Genomic DNA, 23,324 nt, shown 5'->3' on the forward strand with positions numbered 1-23,324 from the left:
ATGTCAGAATGGCCCACAGAAAGAACCTGGGCCCCTCATAGTATTAGTGTCCTTTTGCTGAGTCAACTCTGAAGCCTAACCTGCCTCTGGACTTCCAGTTAGGTGAACCGATCCATATTCTTAATGTTTAAGCCAATTTGAATTGGGTTTCCTGTTAATTATAGCCAAAAACATCTTGAGTGCCAAGATACTCATACCATCATTGTTATTATATTATCATGTTAGAAAAAAGTAATATGCAAAATTATATACATACTATGATTGGAATCATACAGTAGTTCAAAGAGATTGGAAGGAGATATGCCCAAATTAATACTGTTTGCCTGTAGGTGGATTTTTTCCAGTTCCTATGAATTGTACTTTATTTTATGTGTTTTCTACAATGATCCTGAGTAATGTATCAGGGGAATAAATGTACAGGAACTAAGACTAGAAGACAAAATGGTTGTTAAGGTTTTGGAATCTTGATTTTTTTTTTTTCCTCTTCTCTATTTTCTAGTGTTCTTATAATACGCTTAGGATGTTAGTTTTGCAATTCAAAAATGTTTTATAGTTCCTTAACTGAAACTTTAAAAAGTTTTAAACCTTTTCTCTTGCTTCCTTTCTCTCTACTACTTGCGTGTACACACAGCGTTCCTTTTCTTTCAGGGCATTTCTCAGTTTGTGATTAAATACTTATTAGTGTGATTAATTGATTAATGCTTGTCTTCTTCTAAGCTCCTCAAATGTAGGACTCTTGCTCATCAATGTCTTGTATCCCCAGTACCTGGCATATGATAGAGACGCGATTAAAAAATATTTCCTGACTAATGAATAAATAAGAGAACAGAATCAGCCAGTCTCAGCATTGCTTTTGGAAATATTTCCAATGAAAGGGGCAGACTAATTCTCAGCACTAAAAGCCATCCTCTCTCTCTCTGGTGGTTATGATCTTAAATATTACATTTTAAGAGGAAAACAGAAGGACTAGAAAAAGGACTGTCAGTCTGGAGCCTGGAATCTGCATGTTTTAACAAGTGTCCCAGATGATTCTGAATCAGGTGGTCTGAGGCCATGCTTTGGAGAACATGCCCTAGTATATCCTATTGGAGTCTGAATGTTCACATCATTCATAGTCATCCAGCTTCCAAGAAAATCATGCTGATGTCACCGGGCCTATTTAATGTGAATCAGTCTTTATTCTGCACTTGTGTGGTGCATTAACAAATTCAACATACAAGATAGCATTACATATTGTAGGTTAGCGTTACAGCATTATGCAGTTTCACACAATTCATGTTAGCTTTTTCGTTTTTTTCGTTTTTTTTTTTTTAATTTGACACGTTTATTTTATTTTTGAGTTTCATTTTTACAAGAGAAGACACAAGGTAAAGAAAGACGACCACATCAGAGAAGGAGCATGGTGAGGGCAATGTCACTATCGTGGCCATAATAAAAGCCTTCCAAGAAAAAGGACTTGCATTATTCCCTCTCCTGAGCAAGCCGCCCCTGTCCCATGAGCCAGTTCTATCTGTTTGCACATCCAGAGCACCACTCATGAACATGTACATCTTGGCTGTGCTCCACTGAGAAGAACTGAAGGAAGGACTAACTCATAAAAGGGACTTTTGTTATTAAGAAAAACTCTTGTCTTCCCAAAGGAATCAAGATATCAGCAGAGAAGGACTGACTCTTGGAAAATCAGAAGTGACCATTCCCTAACCTATTCCTGACCATGAGTGCCTTGTGCAAAAGCTAGAATGTGACTCTCTTGTCTTTTAACTGACTCTTAGGAGTAGGCATTCCTCCTCCACCCTTGTCCGTTAGCTCTGGGAGGAACAAATGTGAAAGCCAAAGCCAGCTAAGAAACTTTGGGACAGCAAAGTCAAGGGCACGATGGATCAGGCCTGAGGTAGGAGGGAGGAACCCTGTACTGTCTGCCTCTTTGCCATTTTTCTGAGAAAGACACCGAGGCAGCTCCTAGGCTACAGAACTACTGGTTCCTTCCCTGCCACCTCACCACCCACTGCTCAGTAGACCCAAAGAATGCAAGGAATAAAGCTACAAGGAGGTGGGGAAGAGAGGAGTTGGGTGAGGCTGCTTTCCCAGACTTATGTCAGGAGGAGCTACAGAGGCACACACAGCAGGGCAAAGGCCAGACTATCTCCACCTGTTGCTTTGCATTGTTTCTGGGAAGGAAACAAAAGCGGGTTGCTCAGCGATTTCTGATCTTTAGACATTAAGGCGATGAAGAGGAACCATTTAAAATTTTTCCTAATGGGGCTTCAGAGTGCTCCTGTCAGATTTACATGAAACTATCTCAAAATGCATTTTTAGAAAACAAAAATTATTTTCTTCTACGTATGATACAGTATTTACATTCCATGGAGTGTTGGATAGAGACTGGTGGTGTGAACCCAACTGATGATGAGATTGTGAGTCAGATTATGGGGGATGTGGGATGACAGGGACAAGAACAGAGAGTGGGCTTTGTGCCTGCTCAGAACTGCTGCTCTGCATTGTCAAGAATCCAGGTTAAAAAAAAAAAGAATGGGGGGTGGACGGGGAACAGATTGGTTTTAAATCCACAGAGTTAAGGGAATGTCAAAGGCAACATCACCACTCTCCACGGAGACTCAGCTCTTCAACTCCCTTCTCAGAAGCAAGTCAGATAGTGATGTTCTTGTATGAATGTGGAATTTCAATCTTGGATAATCTTTCAGGCCTTGGTTCAAGCTGCTGCTTATTTGAGTTCCTTTTCAGGCTGGCAAAAATATCTGCTGCCTATCCAGGCTTACTTATTGTCAGTGAAGTCTCTGCCATCTGAAAAGTCTCAACTCTAAGAGACATGGCTGGTCTAGGAATAAGGAGATGTGAATTCTAATCCCAGCAAGAGGCTGAATCTCTCTCAACCTCTATTGTCCACTGGCAGAGGAGGACTGAACTCTGTGGTTACCCATACCTTCATATTATCTTGAGATTCAGAAGTCCTAAGAACTAAGCACTTTGTTTTCAGGGAAAGGATGTTCTGAAAAAGTCCAAGTTATCTTTATTACTAATTTAGTCACAGGTACTCATTTAGTTATTTTTAAGAGCCATGATTGAAAAATTTAAAGAGAAAGAATAATTTCTAAAGTCCCTTTTCCTTATAAAGCAAAACTAACCTCATCTAAGCTACTTGAGAAGACTTTAAAGCTTCTCAGTTTTCAGCATTTCTGGAAAAACAAAGGCCAGTTTAATCCTTCAAAACTCTGATGATTTCTAAACCATCAACCAACGAATGGCTGTCCTTCCAGACACAGTTACAAAGGGAGATGGCAGTCATCTCATTTTCCTTTCCTTGTCTTCATACCTACATTTGGGATCAGCCGGATGTATTCATTGGTACTATCCTGTAGCTGAATTTGAAGTCGCCAAAGCTCTTTTTAGACAAGTCATCTAGTTTTGTAAACCCAAATTCTACCTAAAAGTCTGATGTCTTTGTGTACTTGATCACAAATTAATCAAGGACTGCCTTTTACCCATTCATAGCAGGAGAGCTAATAACAAACATACCTCATTTCGCAAGTACTCTTTCTCCTGCAAACCCTGCCTTACCCGTTCCACCTTTGTTTCTTGGCTTACTACAGACCTCTGGACCTCGCGCTCAGTCAAACAGCAGAAATGTAAGAGGTAACAGGGAGAAAAGATGGGGATGATAAAAACATGAGGTTTTACAAGAGCAAAAGATTCTTCCACAGAGGTGGGGAGTGAAAATAACTCTAGAGAAGCCCAGTAAAAAGAGACCAATTTCAGGTAGTCAGCAAATACAATTCGGCACAAAACACAATTTTCATGGATTAAAATCTGTACCTTGATGTTGGCAGTTAGGCTAATTTCTTCAGTTTGTATTAGACATGCAAGTATAAGGTTACATTTTTATATATAGACTTGTAGAGGTCTTTCCCTCTCTTTTTTTCCCCCATAAAAAAAGAAAAAAAAGGGATTTCCTAGTGCCTTGCAAAGGAGAAAAATCATCATCGCTAAGAACTGATCTGCAGCTGTGGTCATGTGGGGTGTTCTTTGTGGGGTTTGTTTTGTAAGAAATTTTCTTCTACAGCTAAAATGAGGTTTTGAGTCCACTTCTCTCTGTTTATCTCTCTCCCCACCACGTCCCTGCCCAGCCCGGCCCTGGGGTTAGAGGCAAGGAGAAGAGGATTAGTACTCGCTCAGACTGTGCCACTTGGCCACGGGCTTGCGGGGGCTCTCGCAGACCTCTCTCCAGTGTTCAGCACCGCTGACTGTGACACTGTGCGCCCCCAGGATCAGCCTCCCCACCACCTCGTTCTTGGTGGTGCGATCGAAGTCGATGACAAGGAACTCAATGCTGATGTCGGGCAGGAGGTCAGTGGGGATGTCGTAGATGAAAGACTCGTTGAAGACTGGGTTCAAAGTGCACTTCTTCACATGGGTTTTCTTCTTGGCAATGCGCTTTCTGCCGTAGTAGACGTTCACCTTGACATAAGGATCTGGGGCCCCCAAAGAGATCAGAAAAAGGGAGACAGGCCTATGACACAGTCCTCTCCTATATAATGGTGGCTTCCGGTTGGGGAGGAGGGGCTTCTGCTGTTCATCTCCTTGGTGTCCCATCCCCCACCCCGTGTGGTCTTTAGTGATTGCACACTAAGTGTACACTGACTGTGTACACGTCTGCCCACCTGGACAAGGGGCCAAGGAAACCAGGCAGGTATGGAACAGAACAGCCACCTCGAGTCAGGGCCAAAGAAACCCCACGACACCAAGAAGCATTTTAAAGGGCACAGGGACTAACAAAGCCTGCAGGCTTGTTGACGAGTCTCACCTGGAGCGAGGGCACAGCACCCAGCAGGCATGCATAGCACTGAGGATACCTCGCCAAATGTAGAGACCCCATTTGCTTAACCAACGCACCTTCCCAGCTACATTCCTCAGGAAGAGAATGTAGCCAGAGAGAGGAATGGGTGGACAATGAGAGGTGCCAGGGGTCCTGAAAGGTGGAGAGGGGGTGTCTGCGTCACAGGCAAGGGGCAGTGGTGGGTGGGGCGCGGACAGATAGAAATAGGTTGAAGTACAAACACATGAAAAAATGCTCAACATCACAAATCATCAGAGAAATGCAAATCAAAACTACAATGAGGTATCACCTCACACCGGTCAGAATGGCCATCATCACAAAATCTACAAACAATAAACGCTGGAAAGGGTGTGGAGAAAAGCGAACCCTCTTGCACTGTTGGTAGGAATGTGAATTGATGCAGCCACTATGGAGAACAGTATGGAAGTTCCTTGGAAAACTAAAAATAGAACTACCATGTGACCCAGCGGTCCCACTACTGGGCATATACCCTGAGAGAACCATAATTCAAAGGGACACATGCACCCCACTGTTCATTGCAGCACTATTTACAATAGCCAGGACATGGGAACAGCCTAAATGTCCATCAACAGAGGAATGGATGAAGAGGATGTGGTACGTATATACAATGGAATGTTAGCCATAAAAAGGAATGAAATTGGGTCATCTGTAGAGACGTGGATGGACCTGGAGACTGTCATGCAGAGTGGGGTGGGTCAGAAAGAGAAAAACAAATATTGTATTTTAACGCATATATGTGGAATCTGAAAAAATTGGTATAGACACATCTAGGTCTTATTTGCAAAGCAGAAATAGAGACAAAGACAGAGAGAACAGATGTATGGATACCAAGAGGGGAAGGGAGGGGGATGAATTGGGAGACTGGGATTGACATATATACACTATTGATACTATGTATAAAGTAGATAGTTAATGGGGGCCTGCTGTATAGCACAGGGAACTCTACTCAGTGCTCTGTGGTGACCTAAATGGGAAGGAAATCCAAAAAAAGAGGGGATACATGTATACGTATAGCTGATTCACTTTGCTGTGTAGTAGAAACTAACACAACATTGTAAAGCGAATACACTCCAATTAAAACAAGTGTAAAAAAAAAAGAGAAAAAAGAAATAGGTTGAAGTAAATAGCTGCTACCTGAGAGACCGGTGATATCCATCTTCGGCAAGTGTCTGGCTTTGAGGACCACCACTGTCATTCTTTGTGCCACAGGCTGATATGATAGAGACACCTGGAGTTCCCCTCTGCTAATGCACTTCTGGGGAGAAGAAAGAGCAGGTGAGAATCCCGGCAGAGGGAGCAGGCCACAGCACAGAAAGCATGCGGAGGAAAAAGGAAATGTTCTCATCATAATCCTGATACTAAATAAAATCATTTGCAGGGAGAGACAGCATAGCCTAGTATTTAGGAGTGCAGACTCTGAAGCCAGACAGGCCTGGATTCAAATCCTGACTCTACTTCTCATCTGTCTGACCTGGGACAAGCTACTTCCACTTCCTCATCTATAAAATGGCGATAAAAATAGTCCCAACTTCCCAGGATTAATAAGAGGATTCGATAATTTAGAATTTGTAAAACACCACAGTGCCTGGCACACAGTGTGTACCAGAGATGTGCATTCTCTCCTATTCTCTCATTCAGTTCTTTTTAAAAAAAATTTTTTTTTCATACCAGGAGCATATGGAAATGTCTCTCGTAGGGTACTGAATGTGACTGAACTTTAAACTTAGCCATTAGCTTTTGAAATTGAAGTACAAAAGAAAATAGACTTTTAAAAAGATGTTCATGGTATTCTCTGATAGATTGAAACCCCACATCTTTGCCTTACCCCTAACAAATTTATTTATTTATTTTAATTTTTGGCTGTGTTGGGTCCTCGCTGCTGTGCACGGGCTTTCTCTAGTTGCAGCGAGCCGGGGCTACTCTTCATTACGGTGCGCGGGCTTCTCATTGCGGTGGCTTCTCTTGTTGTGGAGCACGGGCTCTAGGTGCGCAGGCTTCAGTAGTTGTGGCACACGGGCTCAGTAGTTGTGGCACGTGGGCTCTAGAGCACAGGCTCAGTAGTTGTGGTGCACGGGCTTAGTTGTTCCACGGGATGGATCTTCCCGGACCAGGGATGGAACCCATGTCCCCTGCATTGGCAGGCGGATTCTTAACCACTGCACCTCCATGGAAGTCCCTCATTCAGTTCTTGACATAAAAAAAGTTTTGAAGACTGTATAGTGGGAGACAGGAAACTTAAGTTTGAGTAACTTGGCCAATTACTCACCAGCTGGCCCTGGGCAAGTCCCTGAACTTCCTGAAGCCTGTGCCTCCATTTCACAAGGTAAATATCCACACCTGCTCCGCCTGCCCCAGTGTTTGACCTTCAGAGTGTCTTCTCCAGCCACCTATAACTTTGTTTCCCCACTTTGAAATTTTATGCTAGGCTCTATTTTTGAGCTTGAAAAAAAAAAACCTCCAGTCCTCCAAGAACATTTTAAATAATATTTGGAGGACTTCCCTGGTGGCACAGTGGTTAAGAATCTGCCCACCAATGCAGGGGATACGGGTTCGATCCCTGGTCCGGGAAGATCCCACATGCCATGGAGCAATTAAGCCCATGTGCCACGACTACTGAGCCTGTGCTCTAGAGCCCGTGAGCCATAACTACTGAGTCCACGTGCCACAACTATTGAAGCTCACGCACCTAGAGCCCGTGGTCTGCCACAAGAGAAGCCACCGCAATGAGAAGCCTGCGCACTGCAATGAAGAGTAGCCCCCCTCGCTGCAACTAGAGAAAGCCCGCGCGCAGCAATGAAGACCCAACACAGCCAAAAACAAATAAATAAATTTATTAAAAAAAAACATTTGGATACTAATTACATGCCAGGTGCTGGGGATTCAGAACTGATAGGACTCAGTTCTTGCTCCCAAGGAGCTTATCACGCACTAGAAGAGACAGAGATGTAAACAAACATGTTTACTTGTCAGAAAAGTGAGAAGCCCGCAAATTCCCTGGCGGTCCAGTGGGTAGGTCTGCACTCTCACTGCTGAGGGCCTGGGTTCAATCCCTGGTCATGGAACTAACATCCTACAGGTCACGTGGCGCAGCCAAAAAAAAAAAAATCCTCAGTGCTGTTGAGAGATTCAGGTGGAGGCTTTGCCAGCTGACGTCTGGGCTGAGTTGATGGTGGGTGAGTAAGAGACACAGGCAACGGGCAGAGAGAAGATCCCGTGGGGCAGGGCGGCAGAATGGCCAGTACAAAGTCTTTGGGTGCTGAAAGGGTAGGCTGTGTTCAGAGAATGCTGAGAGGAGAGAATGTGCCTGATGTTGGGGTGCTGGCAGGAGGGACGGGCCAGGAACCCAGAGAGGTGGGTCAGGCGAAGGGCAGTGGGGGTGAGCTAACCAAACAGCAGAGCCAGCCGCAGCACCCAGGCAAGAGGAGGTCTGTAGGCATAGGTGCGACAGTTATTGTCGTTGTTAGTATATAAATAATAATATGAGTGAAAGCTAGAGAAGGAACTAAAGTAGAGAAAGACCGAAGTCAGAAAGCTCAGTTAAGAGGCTGCTGCAACAGGCTAGGGAAGAAATGATGAGGCCTGGAACCAGGGCTGTGGCAGAGGAGATGGACCTGGGGTAGGATATGTCTCAGGAAGAATTGTCAGGATTTTCTGGGTTGGGGCAGCTAATTGGATGAAAATATAGGGGAGAGGGAAGAGATGGAGGGCTATTTCTTGTGTTTCTAGCTTAGGAAGCAGGGATGAGGCTGGGATAAAGAAAACAAAAGGAGGTGGGATAGGAGGACTTTAGGACATAATAAGTTAAATTTGAGACAAAAAAAAAATTTCGAGACCAAATCATTCCTCCACTATCAACTCCTATTCCTTGTATTCTTCATAGTCCCAAAGGAATGTCACCTACTTGAGAATTCTTAGATTGAACAAAAATAGACCAAACTGACCACCAGCCTTACATACGCCACATACCCACCAAAATGACTTGCTGTGCACTCACTAAGTGCCGGGCACTCTGCTAGCAGCTAGGGCTGAAATGATGCACAAAGAAGACCCCTACCCTCCAGAAGCTCATGGGCTAGTGCACTGCCTGCTCAGGTGTGTCTGGTGCAGTCAAGAACAACAGCAGTAAATAATTTAATTAGCTCATCAGTGAAAAACCCTAATAGTTGATGCTCTGATTATGTCTTAAGTCACCTCGAGGAATGACCTGTGATAATATTTCCATTTGGCTTAAAAAAGTTCTTGAGGCTATATTTCATACCAGGACCATATGGAAATGTCTCTCGTAGGGTACTGAATGTGACTGAATGTTAAACTTAGCCATTAGCTTTTGAAATTGAAGTACAAAAGAAAATAGACTTTGAAAAAGATGTCCATGGTATTCTCTGCTAGATTGAAGCCCCACATCTTTTCCTTACCCCTAACATATAGCTGGCTCTTGACTATATCCATGGGAAGTACCCTCAGCCAGTGTACAATCACAGGCTGGTTGCCCTTGCCAGCCAGTATACTTCTGGGCTGCTTCTTTTTGACGAGTCAGAATGCAGTCAGAGAAGGTAAGCTCATTTTTACTATCAGCCACATCCAAATGGCATCAGGAAAGTAATCCCTCACGAAAAAGAAAATTAAATGCCTTCTAAAACATTCACAACTGGCCTGCCCAATACAGTAGGCGCTAGCTACATGTGTCTATTTAAATTTTAATTCATTAAAATGAAATAAAATTAAAATTTTAGTTTCTCAATCACGCTGGCCATATTTCAAGTGCTCAGTATCCACATGTGGCCGGTGGCTACCATACTGGACGGTGCAGATATAGAACATCTCCACCATCATAGCATCCAGTAGATAGGGCTGATCTAGAAAGAACTTCTGGATTATTTGGGCCACTGCTCCCCTCCATTTCCATGAATAATGAAATGTTAACTAGTTTTGATACCTATCTCTGGGACCATCCCTGAATATTGGTATCTAAATGTTAAATATGCAATCTTGGGGACTTCCCTGGTGGTCCAGTGGGTAGGACCCTGTGCTCCCAATGCAGGGGGACTACACCCCACATACATGCCACAACTCAGAGCCTGCATGCTGCACCTAAAAGATCCTGCATGCCCCAGCTAAGACCCTGTGCAGCTAAACTACATAAATAGTAAAAAAAAAAAGAAAGTTAAAAAAAAAGAGTTTTATTTGTAAAAATAACATTGAGTACAAGATTATACTTAGGTTTTCTGGTTATTTATTTAAAACTCTGTTTCAAAAAAAAAAAAAACTGTTTCCTAAATCATCCATTGTAGCAAAATCATCCTAATTTAAATCCCGTGCCCCTTCCTTAGTTCGTTGGGAAGGTGGACAACTTCTGGTTACCTTCACAATAATTTCCTCCCCTAAAATCACTCCTCAGACAACTGTTCTCCATCTGATCCCCCCCACCCTTCATCTTTGGCCGTTTTACATGGGCAGAACGCCCATCCCCATTCAGCTGCCCCTTTGTGATGCCCAAGTCTGCAGCCACAACACCACCTGAATGCCATTCCATTCTGCATTGAAGGCCTGGAGTTTCAAGTCTCCCCCTCCCCCCTCCCCTTCTCTTTCCACCCAATTGCCATTCCAAGCGGCATTGTCAATGACTCTTTGTCAAGGGCTCTTTGTCAAGGGCTGGGAGCGAACTCTGTTTCCCAGCCCCTTGGCCTAGTGAGGTAAAGACCCTGTTGGGGGGCAGGCAAGCAGAAGGACAAGGGGGAGAAAGGGTTTTATCCATGCCTGACAGAGCTGGAAGGCTTTGCTCTCAGAGAGCGGGATCCTTTCTCACTCCGTGGAAAAGAGGAACAAGAGCAGTGGTCCTAAAGAAGACGTTCAGCTGAAGGAAATACTTAGGCGAGGGATAAGTCTATTTCTTATAATTAGCAGGGCCCCGCCCACAGTGATTTTTCTAGCCACAGCATCTTTGCAAAGAGGAGGACTCATGCGTCCTCAATAAACCTTCATTGGGGCTAGAAGTTCTCAGGGCTACACATAAATCACAGTCATGAGAAAACAAAAGAAACAAAAACCTCAACATTCAATCACATCCCTCCTTGTCTTCTCCCCAATACACAAATATAGCTTTCTTTTTTTTGTGTGTGTGGTTTTATTTATTTACTTATTTTACATAGCAATTTTCTTTATTGTTCCTGGATAACTGACATTCCTTTTTCTTTCTCTCTTTTCAGCCCCTTTTGACTAGACTGGATGAACTCCAAGGTCTCTTGTAAATCTGAGATTCTAAGAATCCTATCATTCCCATGACCATTGTCCCAGGTCATGAACACCAATCTGGTAGTAGAAAGACAGGAAATGGTTTGGGAAACAGTGACCTGAAGAAATTAGGAGTCTAACAACTATTATCCACCTTGTAAATCACTTCTTTCCCACTGTCTCTTCTTTAACCCCAGCCCTCGCTGAACCACCCCCCTTCTCCTTGTGGGGGATGTATTATGGGAATGTAAATTCACTTTTTTATTTCTATCTGAATAAAATACTAGGAAAAAAAAAAAAGCTGCCACTTAAAAAAAAATCCAGTTCCAAAGTCCAACTCAGAGAGTTTTGGGCATTATAGAGTTTATACTGTGAACTTTTTTCATTAATAATTGAGTGTTAATTTTTAATGCTTCTTATATCTTTCTGTATATTCCTAAGAGCTGAGTACTCTCACAGAGTCAATCCATTAGCCTTCGTGATCCAGCCTAGAGGGAGACTGAGGCCGAGTAGGTAACTGCTTGCCCAGAATTAGTCAGTGAAATGGACAGAATCAGAAATCATGACCAGTCCAGGGCTTCTTCAACTGGACTGCAGTGGACTGTAATAACGGAAAGGACAAGAGCTGAATTTTCTGCTAAAGGTCAGGAAATGCAGTTAGGGGTGGGTGGTTGTCTAGAGAAATGCAGTTCTCACCAGTCTCCACCCAGGAACATTTGGCTCCATTATTATAAGGGGGTACCTTACCCAGACCAGAAAGAGCTCTTTACAGACAGTGTGGAATAGTCCAAAGCAGCTCTAACTGATGAGCCATATGGGGAGATCCAGAAAGGGCAGGTTCTTGGCTACAGTAGGGAGGGTTTAGGGTAGACATTTTGAGGCTGTACTGCTAGGGAATCAGGGGGACGAGTGACTAGAGAGATGACAGCCACGACCCAGGATGGAACACAGCTCTACCCACTGGCACTGGTTGGGGAAAACAGGCTTAGGACACCTGGGAGGCTGCAAGGCTCTGGGGTGGTGCTGCAGGGGCTCTGGGTGTCCTGTCTGGAGCCTCTTCCACGGGATTGGCTCAGGATTGGCTCAGGGCGTTGCTCAGGATCCCAGCCCCGGCTTATCCCTCCTGAAGGGTGTTAATAAAGTGGAAAGAAGCTTGGCTCTCCCCAAGAGCCCCGGGCAGTTTAGCAAATGCCATTGTCTGTGCTCCCTGCCCAGTGTCCTGGATTTGAGGTTGTTTTGTTCCCAGCCCAAATCAGTCCCTTTCCTTGCCAGTGTCTTCCCAGCTGCAGCTTGGTACAGAGCCATCCTCCACAGTCAGCCGTGGGCTGCGACTGCATGAGCTGTCTGAAGGAGTCCAGCTAGTTGGTGGATTTACCAGGCTGGTGCTCCAGCGAAGGCTGTGCTGGGAAAGAACCACCCTGCAAGGAGAGCTAGATGAAGGCAGGAAGTAGAGCACTGGAGCTGCTATAAAGGGGAGTCAGGAATCAGGCGAGCGGGTTGGCAGAATCTGGAGGAAAAGAAATGCAAGGAGAGGGGAAGGGATGCAGGGAGATGAGACAGGTCACTACTGCAGCTTCTGTCCAGGCCTTCTGACTCCAACCTCAGAGGATATAAGAACTCTTGCTGTCTTGGACTCGGGGATGTCTCATTGTATCCTGGCAACAGACCAGTGTTTATGCCCTGACCAAATGCCTCTAATGGTCTTTGAAATGTTTGGACTCCCCCGGCCCCTGTGAGGTAGAGCTGAGTGGACCACGTGGCAACAGTGGTTCTCTGGGCAATGGCATGGCTGGGCTGGCTGCAGTGGGACAGGCGCCTACACAGCAGAGGGGGTAAGAACACACGTTCAGAGGGAGCCACTTCCTGCCTCCCCTCCCCTCCCCAGCCTGGCACTGCACAGTGCCCTTCAGCAGTGGCCAAACCTTGTTTCTGGGAGCTCACTGCACACTCAGCCCTGCTGGCCTGGAAGCCTCCTTCCAGTCCTGAGCCTCCTGCCTCCCCACTGAGTCTGGCGGGCGTGGGATGGCAGCTGAAGAAGGCAGTAAGAGATCAGTAAGGCATCTACAGGCAGAGCTCTTTCTGGGAAAAGTGCAGTTGATTTTAGTGGCCCTGATATCCTTTCTGAACCTTCTACCCTCTTCTCCACTGATCCAGGCCTCCCTTGTCTTCCTCCTTCACTTTGTCAAAACAAAATATAAATACCTACAAATCATATATCTCTCCCAGGGATCAAACTTTATTAATAATAGAAATAATAATAGTAATAATAATCATGGTTCCCATTTATTGAAGGTTTACTATGGGCTAGGGATTATGTAAATTCATCATCTTAATTCCTGTAAGAAACTGAGACTTAGAGAATTTAAGCAGCTTGCTCAAGGTCACTTAACGGGTAGAATTTAGATTCAAACTCAGGTCTGACTTCAAAGTCCTTGCTATTAACTCCTTATGGTAAATCCTGAAAAAGGAATGAAACTCTAAGTGTAAAATTTCAACAACTTCTTTCATAGCACCTACCATGCTCACTATGTGATAATTGCCAAGATTTTTTTGTATTTCTCCTCCACTGAAGTGAAAGCTCCATAAGGGCAATGGTATGCCAGGTACATTATCTTATTGGATCCTCATAACCCATAAGGAAGGCAATATTATCAGCTCCATTTTACAGATGGGGAAATAGAAGCTTAGAAGAGTTAAGTAACTCATCCACAGCACACAGTTGCAGAGTGGTGAGCTGGAAGGTGAAGCCAGGCAGTCTGAATCCAGAGCCCTCGTGCTGAACCACAGAGCTACACGCCTCCCAGATTGAGGAGGAAATGAACTAGTGGGGCTGGGGGTTACAGTTCTTGCATCCCTGAAATAACTCAAGAGCCAATGCTGGCCCAGTGGAGAGGAGGCAGGATGGAGGGCTCTCATCCCCCTTCTAATGCAAACAAGGAGGAGAGGAGGAACGGGGAGAGAAGTACCTGTGGCAAAGGTTTGGGCCTGGGTAAGGGGCCCAAAGGGTGAAGCAGTTAAGTTTCATTTATAAAATGGTTAAAAGTCATACAGATGATACTACTTACATCTCTATATTTGGGTTGGGAAAGGGAAGCTGAAGGGAAAATTACTGATTTCACAGTTTCTCAGCTGTGAGAAATAAGTTCACTAGAGGAAGATCACACATTTTGGATTAGAAATTAGCCCCCTTATCCCTGAAGTGATGGGTCTGTGACTGGTGAGCCAGCCCGCTCCAAGCAAGCTGGATGCAGCAACAGGATGCCAACCGCTAAGTGAAATTTCAGAAGCTACCTGCCCTTCTCTCCTCATGAAGTTGCTTCTTGGAGGAGACCTAACCTGCCAGGTTCTCTGTCTTACTTTGACCACTGCTTATCCTTGACAGCCAAGAGCTTCCTCTCTACAGCCCCTCTTTGCCATCCATCTCATCCCTCCCCTCCCACTTGTCCCCTTCTCTCCCCCAACCTACCATCCCTCCCCAACACACTCTTCCTCCTCACCTGGATGTTCCTTTTGATGATGTCCCTGGTCAGCTGTACCTTGCCTGTGCTGGGGTCTACTCCAGCCAACGGCACCATGACCTCCCCAATGACGTCATCCCGGGAGAAGCGGTCAAAGCTGAGGACGAGGAAGTGCAGTACCAGGTCCTGAAGCTGGCTGTATGGGATGCCATAGAAGGTGAAGGTCTCGTCAAACACAGGGTCCAGGGTCTTCCGCAGCACTCTGGTCTTCACCCGATGCCGCTTGTCGGGAAGGATGGTCATTTTGATGTAGGGGTCAGAGCCCTGGGTTTGGTCATCCATCACTGGCAGCCCATGAGCCTCCTGGATTGTCACCACCAGGGCTTTTTTTGGGAAGTTATAGTCCACTGAGAAGGTGAGGGATCCTAGCATGACATCCTCCTCTGGAGATGATGGAGAAGTGGTTTTGCTCTCCCCGGGGGTCAGGCTCGCAATGGGGCTCCTCAGTTCTTCCCCATAGTCCACTTTGATGGGTAATTGGTCTATACAAGATCCAGAGCTAGGACCCTTGTCTTGGCCCAGCAGGCCAGCCTCTGCTGCATCCACCAACAGGTTCCCGCGTCCACCTTCTCTCGCAGGGCCATCTTTGTCTCTCCGCACTTTGATGATTTTCTTCTTGTTGCTGAGGGTCTCTGGGTATATGCTGATGCCTTTGAGCATATGAATAAACTTGTATGGTGGGTTCTTGTGCTTCTTCTCTGCCTGCTGGTGGCAGCATGTCCAGACAAAGACGGTCACCGAGACACACACCACCAGCACAGAGGCCCCGATGAGGCCAGCGACCACTGGCGACACATCTGAAGGTGGAGACCAGAGACGTGTCAAGGCAGGTGGACCTCAACCCCTGCCCAGAGCACCCCTGCTTAGTGCTTCTGGCTGGAGCCAAGCTAATCTGTAACCTAGTCTCCAAAGCAAAACTTGCTCATCTGGGCTTATGAACTTCTCCCCTCTCTTGGAGATTCCCTCACCCATCCTCTCCAACCAATCCATGGCTTTTCCTTTCCACCAAACATGGATGAAATACTTATCTTCTCTGGAAAGCCTCCCCTGAAGTGCCCCACCTGACTGCCTGTTCTTTTCTTGGCCTTCCCTCAGCACTTATGGTTTGCTCATATTGATTTGTGTTTCACATAAAGCCGCCCTATAGGTCGGCTACAGGTCGACTAAGGTGTTATAGGTCACCTTGTTACAGGAGAACCCATTTACCTCAACTGTTACACAAGGGTATGAACTGTGTCTGGTTTCAGGAGGATAGTCCACAGCATCCAGCACAGGGTTTGCAACAGTGGGCTTGTGTGGACTGACTGACAGGTAGGGTAGAAGGATGTGGGGTTGATTTTGGATGGTTTTGGTAGGGTGCCCAAGGGTGATAAAAGTAGGTGGGTGGTGAGAAGTAGAAGAACTCTGCGTCTAAGTACTTGAAATATGTTCCAAATTTCAGCTCCCAGGTATTTAAAATACTTGTATTTAAGATAAAATAATAAAATAAAATAAATGAAATAATTAAAATACTTGTGTTTTAAGATAAAATAATATAATCTTTTAGTATGAAATACAAGTATTTTAAATAGGGAGAAATAGGGACTGTGGAAAATGTCAGACCTTGTCACCTTCTTAGTAAGGTTTTCCCTGACCACCCTATTTAAAAGTGTAAACTTTTCCACCCCTGAGACCCACACTTCCTGGCCCTGCTTAATTTTCTCTACATGTCTTGTCATGCTTCTCTCTCTCTCACACACATACACACACACACACAAACACACAAACATACACAGGCACACACATATACATAAGAATATATATATACACACACATATAATTTTACTATTTATTGTCTGTCTTCACTAGAATGTAAGTTTCATAAGGACAAGAATTGTGTCTGTTTAGCTCATTTCTGTATCCTCAGCACTAAAAACACCTAACAGGTACTTAATATATATTTGTTAAGTAAACAAATAACTAAACAGAAACAGATTTTTTTCCTTCCCCTCCTCTAGTCTTGTCTTTTCCTGCACAAATCGGGCCCCTGACTTAGATAATTAGGTTTGGGGATTTCCTCCCCCTTAAGTTCACTGAAGCCAAATTGTGTTGAGGCCTTAAAGATCTAGATAAGGCCTATAGTTATCCGTACTACTCATTAGGGTAAGTCTTGGGTAGGGCAGGGGAAATAAGGAAATAAATGTGATTCTAGCATATTCCAGATTCTTCCTAGAACATCCTTTCACCAAGTATATGCCTGGCTCATGGCCTCATTCACTGAAGGCCTCTGTTCCAAACTTCATCTTATCAGAGAAGCATTTCCTGACTGCTCCAAGTAAGATGATATCCCGTTTACCCTGCTTTATTTTTCTTCATAGCACTTATTACCCCTGACATATATTTGTCTGTCTTCCCTCACTAGGTAAGTGTAACAAGAATAGTGACTGTTTTGTTCACTGCTGTATTCCCAGGTCCTAGAACCATGTGGCACATAGTAAGTGTTCAAATGAATTAGTCAATTCAAAACAGCTTACACTTTAGGAGTTTGGGATTAGCAGATAAAAACTACTATATGTAAAAGAGATAAACAACAAGATTCTACTATATAGCACAGGAAACTATATTCAATATCCTGTAAGAAACCATAATAGAAAAGAATATGAAAAAGAACATTCGTTTATATAGAAAATATATAATCAAATCACTATTCTGTACATCAGAAACTAACACAATATTGTAAATCAACTATACCTCAATAAAAAGTAAAAAACAGCTTCCACAGATTGGAAAAACAGGATGAGGTCAATATTATTACACATAACAGGGATAAATGTAAAATTCTATTTGCCCTTCAAAACCTATTCATAGGCAATGAGAGACCTTACTTGATGAGTGTGAGTAAAAACAACTTAGTAGTTTAGATGACAAAAAGCTTGGAGTATAATTAGGCTGATTCTAACTTATATTATCAGTGCAATGTCCAGATCACAGGAGGGGTAGTATAATTTCATCTGCACTGGTCACGACACATAAGGAGTATTCTATCTAGTACTGACAAGAATGAGAATTGCTATTTTTTGTGTACCTTTGTGATATCCCTGCCAGGCATCATGTCAGAGATTTTTCTCTCCGAAACAAATAACTCATTGAATAGGTACCATTAATATCCCCACTTTACAATTGAGGAAGCTGGGGACTCAGATCTACACTAGGCCACATAGTAGCAAATGGCAGTGATGGGATTTAAACCCTGGTCTCTCTGACACCAGAATGTCTCTACATTATGGATAAGCAGGATAGTAGAGGGCCTGGAAACCATATCAAGTGAGGAGAAATTGAAGGAACTGGAGCTGAGGGGTCTGGGAATAATAACGTTCTTCAATTACTTAAGGCGTTTTGCTGGAAGAAGGTCTGATGGGATTTTACTTTGGGGGGCAGGTCTAACATGAGCATGTACAGGCTACAGGAAGACAGATTCTGACTCAATGAAAAGAATCAAATTATTGTTAGAACTGCCTCTCAGTGGCCCAGATGGCTTCAGGAGGCAGTGAATCTCCATTTGAAAACTTTCAGAGATTGGATCACCTTAGTCAGGCATATTTTTTTTTTTTTTTTTTTTTTTTTTTTTTTTTGCGGTACACGGGCCTCTCACTGTCGTGGCCTCTCCCGTTGCGGAGCACAGGCTCCGGACGCGCGGGCTCAGCGGCCATGGCTCACGGGCCCAGCCGCTCCGCGGCATGTGGGATCTTCCCGGACCGGGGCACGAACCCGTGTCCCCTGCATCGGCAGGCGGACTCTCAACCACTGCGCCACCAGGGAAGCCCAGGCATATTCTAAAAAAGATTTCTTTAATGAGGATTGGAATAAACGTCTCTGAAATTCTTTCTACCTCAAACATTCCATGGTTCTATGAAAGTTGGGACCAGGTAAGAAAAGAAGTGGTTACATTTTGAAATATTAATATAGATTAGGAGTAAAGGCATTTAACAAAGTAAACCAAGGTGACTGTGTCCATGGCCATACTGAATAATAACAGCATTTATTTTCAGAGCATCAAGTGAAATAAAAGCTGTTAGGGAGAGGTTTCACAAAATGGGAGCAGCCTTAGCTGTAAGCACCTTGAGAGTGGGCAGAAACAACACCCTGTTCATTTTTGAATCCCTGAGTCTCTTGCATCTAACAGGAGCTCAGTAAATATTTGCTTGAACAATTGATTGGGTTCAGTTGTCAATCAGAATAGGCACAATTTGAAAAAGTGGCTCTCCATTCACCCATGAGGGACTTCCTGAAAATTGCTTGCTACCGATTAGTAAAACTGAATATTGATTGTCTCTATGAGAAGAGAAAAGCAGGGAACTACCAAGACAAGTATATTTTTGAGAATGATTTGAAAGGGAGTCTAAAGGCCTGGGATGGGAGACATCTGAGTGATCCTTTTGGCTCTACCATAGATTTACTCTGTGATCTTGAGAGATCCCCACTGTTGCTTACAGTGCCTCAACTTCTATTGCTAGAAAATAGAGGTGGAGCAGGTAAAAGAGAAGAAGAAGGATTTTCATCTTTCAGGAGGATAGAGAAGGAAAAAAAGAGAAATGGATGAATCCACTTGTGAATTACCTAGGCGATCTCCTCCACCTTGTTTCCCACTTTTGTCCTACTGTCTTCTTCATTTTAGTATTTGTTAACCCCTGCCTCTCTCCCCCCACCCCCAAGACAGTGAACTAGAAAAATCAGAGATATTGTCTAGCTTTAGTCAAAAGCTTGGTGGGAAAAAGAAGTTGGGACTAAAAGCTGAAGTGAGTGTTTTCAAGTAGTAGTAAATTGCAGTGACCCATGCTGCTTGCTCCTTCTGTCCTCCAAGGTCATGGATAATTGAGTGTTGGCTTGGTGAATCTCTCAAGGGCTAGGGAGTTTGAAATGAAGTGCTCTGTGAGATGTGAAAAAGTCAGAAGTGGCAGTTCTCTGTAGAGGAGATCCTCTGTATGGATTTAAAGATCTGCAAGACACATCTGGGCGTTGTCCAATTCTCTCAGTCTCTGACCAGCCCTGCTTATTGACACTTCCTTTGCTAAAATAGCTTTTCCTTGTCAAGTAGGCCAGCGTGACACAGTAAAATGAGAATGAACTTTGGCATCAACTGGAAATTGGTTTAAATCCTAGCACTACCCTAACTAGTTTGTTTTACTTTAGCCAAGTTATTTTATCTCCCTTAGCCTCAGTTTCCTCATCTAGCAAATATATATAATAATGAATACACTTGAGGATATTTGTAAGGATTAAATAAAATGTAGTATGTAAGGGCCTGATAATTTCTTTTTCCACTAATATTCCCTCTACAGCATCTAACTTTCCAAGGACTCTGGAACTGCAATTAAAAGAAAAGAATATGTTGGAAAGAAGGCATAAGAAGAAAAAGAAAGAGCAAGAAGAAAAATCATGAGGTGCTCATGTGATGACAAAAGGGACATCTATTTTGGAAATTTAGGACTCAAAGAATAAAAATGAAGAAGGTGAAGTGGAAGAAAGAAATATAATCAAGATTTAGCCTTAGGGAATCAGTGCAAACAAGTAGTAAATGGGTGTGATCTGTCGTCTGTATACTTTCTCTGATCTGATGTCTTCTTCCTGGCATTGAGGGGATAGAGCACACTGGGTTCTGTTCATTTCCAGAAACCTTTTACTTGGGAGTGAGAAAAGCCATTTCCTAGTTGGATTGTGGCCCCACCCTAAACACTGGAGTCTGGATGCTCAAACCTTCTGGATTGTCTGAGGGATAGAATCTCTTCAGGGAAAAGGAGGAACCCTAGGCTGACAGCAACTCTCACTGGCTTCTCCCATACAAACTGGGATAGAACTGAGGGAGAACCAAGGCAATACTTTTTTATTTTGGGGCCAGCAAAGCATAGCACAGGAAGTTTGCTACCCTAGCACATTTTGGAGGAATCCCCCAGAGGAAAAACTCGCTTCTCGAGCTTTTCTTTCCCATCTGCTTCCCTATTTTCTACCCCACTCTGCTCCAGGGAGTGTAACTGATCTTGGAGCCCGTAGGGTTGGGTCGGGGACCAGCAGCTCTGAGATGATGTAATGCTTTCTCTGGTACACAAAGCGGCCTCCCCGGGCTCTGCCTTTTTCGCCCCTCCCCCTCCGGCCTGGATCGGGCCCCCGCCAGCACCAGCGCGGGTGAGTCCCCCTTTTTGAAAAGCCAGCCTAGGGAAACAGGGAACAAAGGCCTGGGAAGAAGAGCCTAGGCGCTGCCAGGAGGCCCAGAAATAGACATCACGTCATCCCCCAGCCCAGCAGCGCCAAGCGCCATTTGGTAGCTACGGACGGATCCCATCATTACGATGCAGAATAGAAATTGCAGGGTTCACGTTTCCTCCTAGCCCCAGCATCCAGCTGACCGGCTTAAGGAGTGGCTTCCTTTTTGCTCCCCACCCCCGCACCCCTCTTTCCCCAGAGGCCGCCGCCTCCCCTGGCTGCCAGCCACACAGCCCACAGTCCCCAAGCTGCCATCTTGATGCCCCATCTCCCTTGCCACCTCCCTCCCCCGCAGGCCTGAGGAGTGGGAGGGGGAGGAAGGGGCACCGCCCTGCGTGCCCCAAGGGGGAGGGCTCGGGCTACTTCACCTCTCCTCCCCCAGAAGGTGGGGTTCATATCCTCCTCAAGCTCTCTGCTTCTCACCTCCAGCAGTGCTGACAGCGCACCATACAAGGTTTTAGCATCCTGGACCTCCCCACCCTCGGTGTGGCTCTGGCCTTCTCAGCCCGTGCAGCCCATAGCTTAAGTTCGGGTGCCGTACACTGCCTGCTACCCACCACAGTAGGCCCGATTCTACCCACCACCACAGGCCTGATTCTAGAGGGGCTGGCACTTGAAGGCCCTGGTCTGGGCTTCACGCTCTGCCCAGCTGCTGGGCTCCCTTGGCTTTGCAACGGTTTCACCTACCCCAGGCTTAGTTTGCCAGATTCTACTTACCAAAGCTAGGTCGGATATTGGTGATCTCAGCCATGTCGTAATCAGAGGCTATTGCTATAAATGCTTTTGCAATGGTCAGACAACTCTGGGACCTCCGGTCAGTACGGAGGCCGCCGCTGCAGAGCGCTAGGTCAGGAGAAGGGGAAGGTATCTGGCGGACGCCTCCTGCGACGGTCTGGTCTCTGGTTGCCAGCTGCGGTCGCCTCTTAAGACGCTCCAGGGATGCTCTGAGCTAAGGAAGCAGGTGCAGCCAGACTGGTCCTGATGCGAGGTAGGCCCCGCCTTCCTCCGAACGGCCCTCGGCAGAAGACTCCGCCTCTGTCCGAAAAGTTCCGGAAGGCAAGCCCCGCCCTTTTCCGGAAGATCTCTGGGAGGGCACCCCTCCCATCGCCAAGATTTCCAGAGAATGAGACCCCGCCTACTGATGGGCTGTGGGTCTGTAAGGCGAAAACCCCGAGGCCTAAGGACAAGTGTAGGTACTTTACCGTATGAGATCCCCTAGATCTTGTGATTCCGGTTCCCTTGGCTTAATATAGCAGCAGAATGTTCTGGCAGGATTTTGGAAAAATAAAATTCTATATTGCCTGCATTTCAGTATTAGTTGCCTTTATTGTTATGCGTTTCTGAGACCACTAAAGATTATTATGGAAACTTTCTTAAACTTCAGAATCTCTGATTAAAGACCAAACCTGGTGTTGGTTTCACAACTCTGAAAATTTACTGAAAATAATTTAATTGTGTAAGTAAAACGGATGGATTCTGTGATGTGTAAATTGAAGCTGTTTTTAAAAAAGAGTAAAAAAGAGTGCTAAAGTTAATCAGTGTTGGATATTTCTCTTCCAAAAGCTTCAAGTGCTTAGAACTGCTTAGGGAGGTGAGTGAGAGAGAGAGAGAGAGAGAGAGAGAGAGAGCGCCAGCGAGCAAACCAACAGATCTGTGTATTCTGTAGTTTCAAAAGCAGGACACGAGTGAAACTCCAAGCTTCTAGAGATTTCCTTGACATTTGGAAGAGTTAGAATGATTCACGTAAGAGTCAGACTACTGGCGGTTATCTCCATGATTACATCAAGTTCATCATTTTTGGCTGTGGATACTTTCATCCTGTCGGATTCTGTTTACAGACAGAATCAGGTCAAATAAATTATTTAAATGCATAAATATTTGTTGATGGTTCACCTGTAAGGTGAAAGAGTTGAATGTATTTTTTCAGCTTTTACGTTCTGTCCTTGTAGAAAAGAGGAAAGAACAGTTCCAGGAGTTATTCATTCAAAACACATGTATTGAATTTATTGGACATCGACTATTCCCCAGGCACCTTCCTGGACACTGGATTAATGCATTAGAAGCTAGAGTCAGGATACCTGATTCCTTCTGATAGCTGTGTATCTTTGTGAAATCACTTACCCAGCTGAGCCAAAAATTTGTCCTGTGTAAATTGGAAGGTATAATAATACCATTGTCCCATAGGATTTATTGTGAAGATTAAAAAAAAATCACCTTTGATAACGTAGGTGAAAGCATTTTGTAAGCAGAGTATTATACAGATATGAATAATTACTATGGATTGAGTCCAAGACTGCCTTAGCTTTATTCAGGAAACTGCACTATTTGTAACCCAGTGATTCCTCTTTCTGGAATTTTATGAATTCTCCATTTCCTTGGTCCTGTATTCCAGGTGTCTAGAGGCGAGAAGGATTAATTGTCAACTTAAACCACTGAACCTTAACCCCCAGTTTTGTTTTGTGTAG

At 44.7% G+C, this 23,324-nt stretch overlaps 1 protein-coding gene across 3 annotated transcripts; it reads right to left on the reverse strand.

The window, feature by feature from the left end:
• Nucleotides 1–1,283: 1,283 nt before the first annotated feature.
• Nucleotides 1,284–21,873, reverse strand: SYT11 (synaptotagmin 11). Of its 3 annotated transcripts, none has more exons than XM_033414547.2 (4): nt 21,577–21,873; nt 14,602–15,419; nt 6,008–6,128; nt 1,284–4,487 (listed from the first exon to the last, which is right to left on the reverse strand). In XM_033414547.2, the coding sequence occupies exons 1-4, from the start codon at nt 21,608–21,610 to the stop codon at nt 4,177–4,179; spliced, it is 1,284 nt and encodes a 427-aa protein (XP_033270438.1). In that variant the 5' UTR covers nt 21,611–21,873; the 3' UTR covers nt 1,284–4,176. The 3 variants fall into 3 exon arrangements, with proteins under 3 accessions (XP_033270438.1, XP_033270439.1, XP_004284636.1); XM_033414548.2 differs by having other exon boundaries at nt 6,005–6,125; nt 21,577–21,872; XM_004284588.3 differs by having other exon boundaries at nt 6,005–6,128; nt 21,577–21,871.
• Between the last annotated feature and the right edge of the window lie 1,451 nt (nt 21,874–23,324).

Source organism: Orcinus orca, chromosome 1, assembly GCF_937001465.1.
Source record: "Orcinus orca chromosome 1, mOrcOrc1.1, whole genome shotgun sequence".
In the NCBI taxonomy this organism is placed as follows: domain Eukaryota; kingdom Metazoa; phylum Chordata; class Mammalia; order Artiodactyla; family Delphinidae; genus Orcinus; species Orcinus orca.

What these genes read in the sequence shown, in the direction of transcription:
- SYT11 (XM_004284588.3), bottom strand. Translation starts at nt 21,610, where the DNA reads ATGGCTGAGATCACCAATATCCGACCTAGCTTTG. An exon ending in CAATATCCGACCTAGCTTTG is followed by an intron (nt 15,420 to 21,576) that starts GTAAGTAGAATC and finishes CTCCACCTTCAG; the next exon opens with ATGTGTCGCCAGTGGTCGCT. An exon ending in TCATCAAAAGGAACATCCAG is followed by an intron (nt 6,129 to 14,601) that starts GTGAGGAGGAAG and finishes TCTTCTCCCCAG; the next exon opens with AAGTGCATTAGCAGAGGGGA.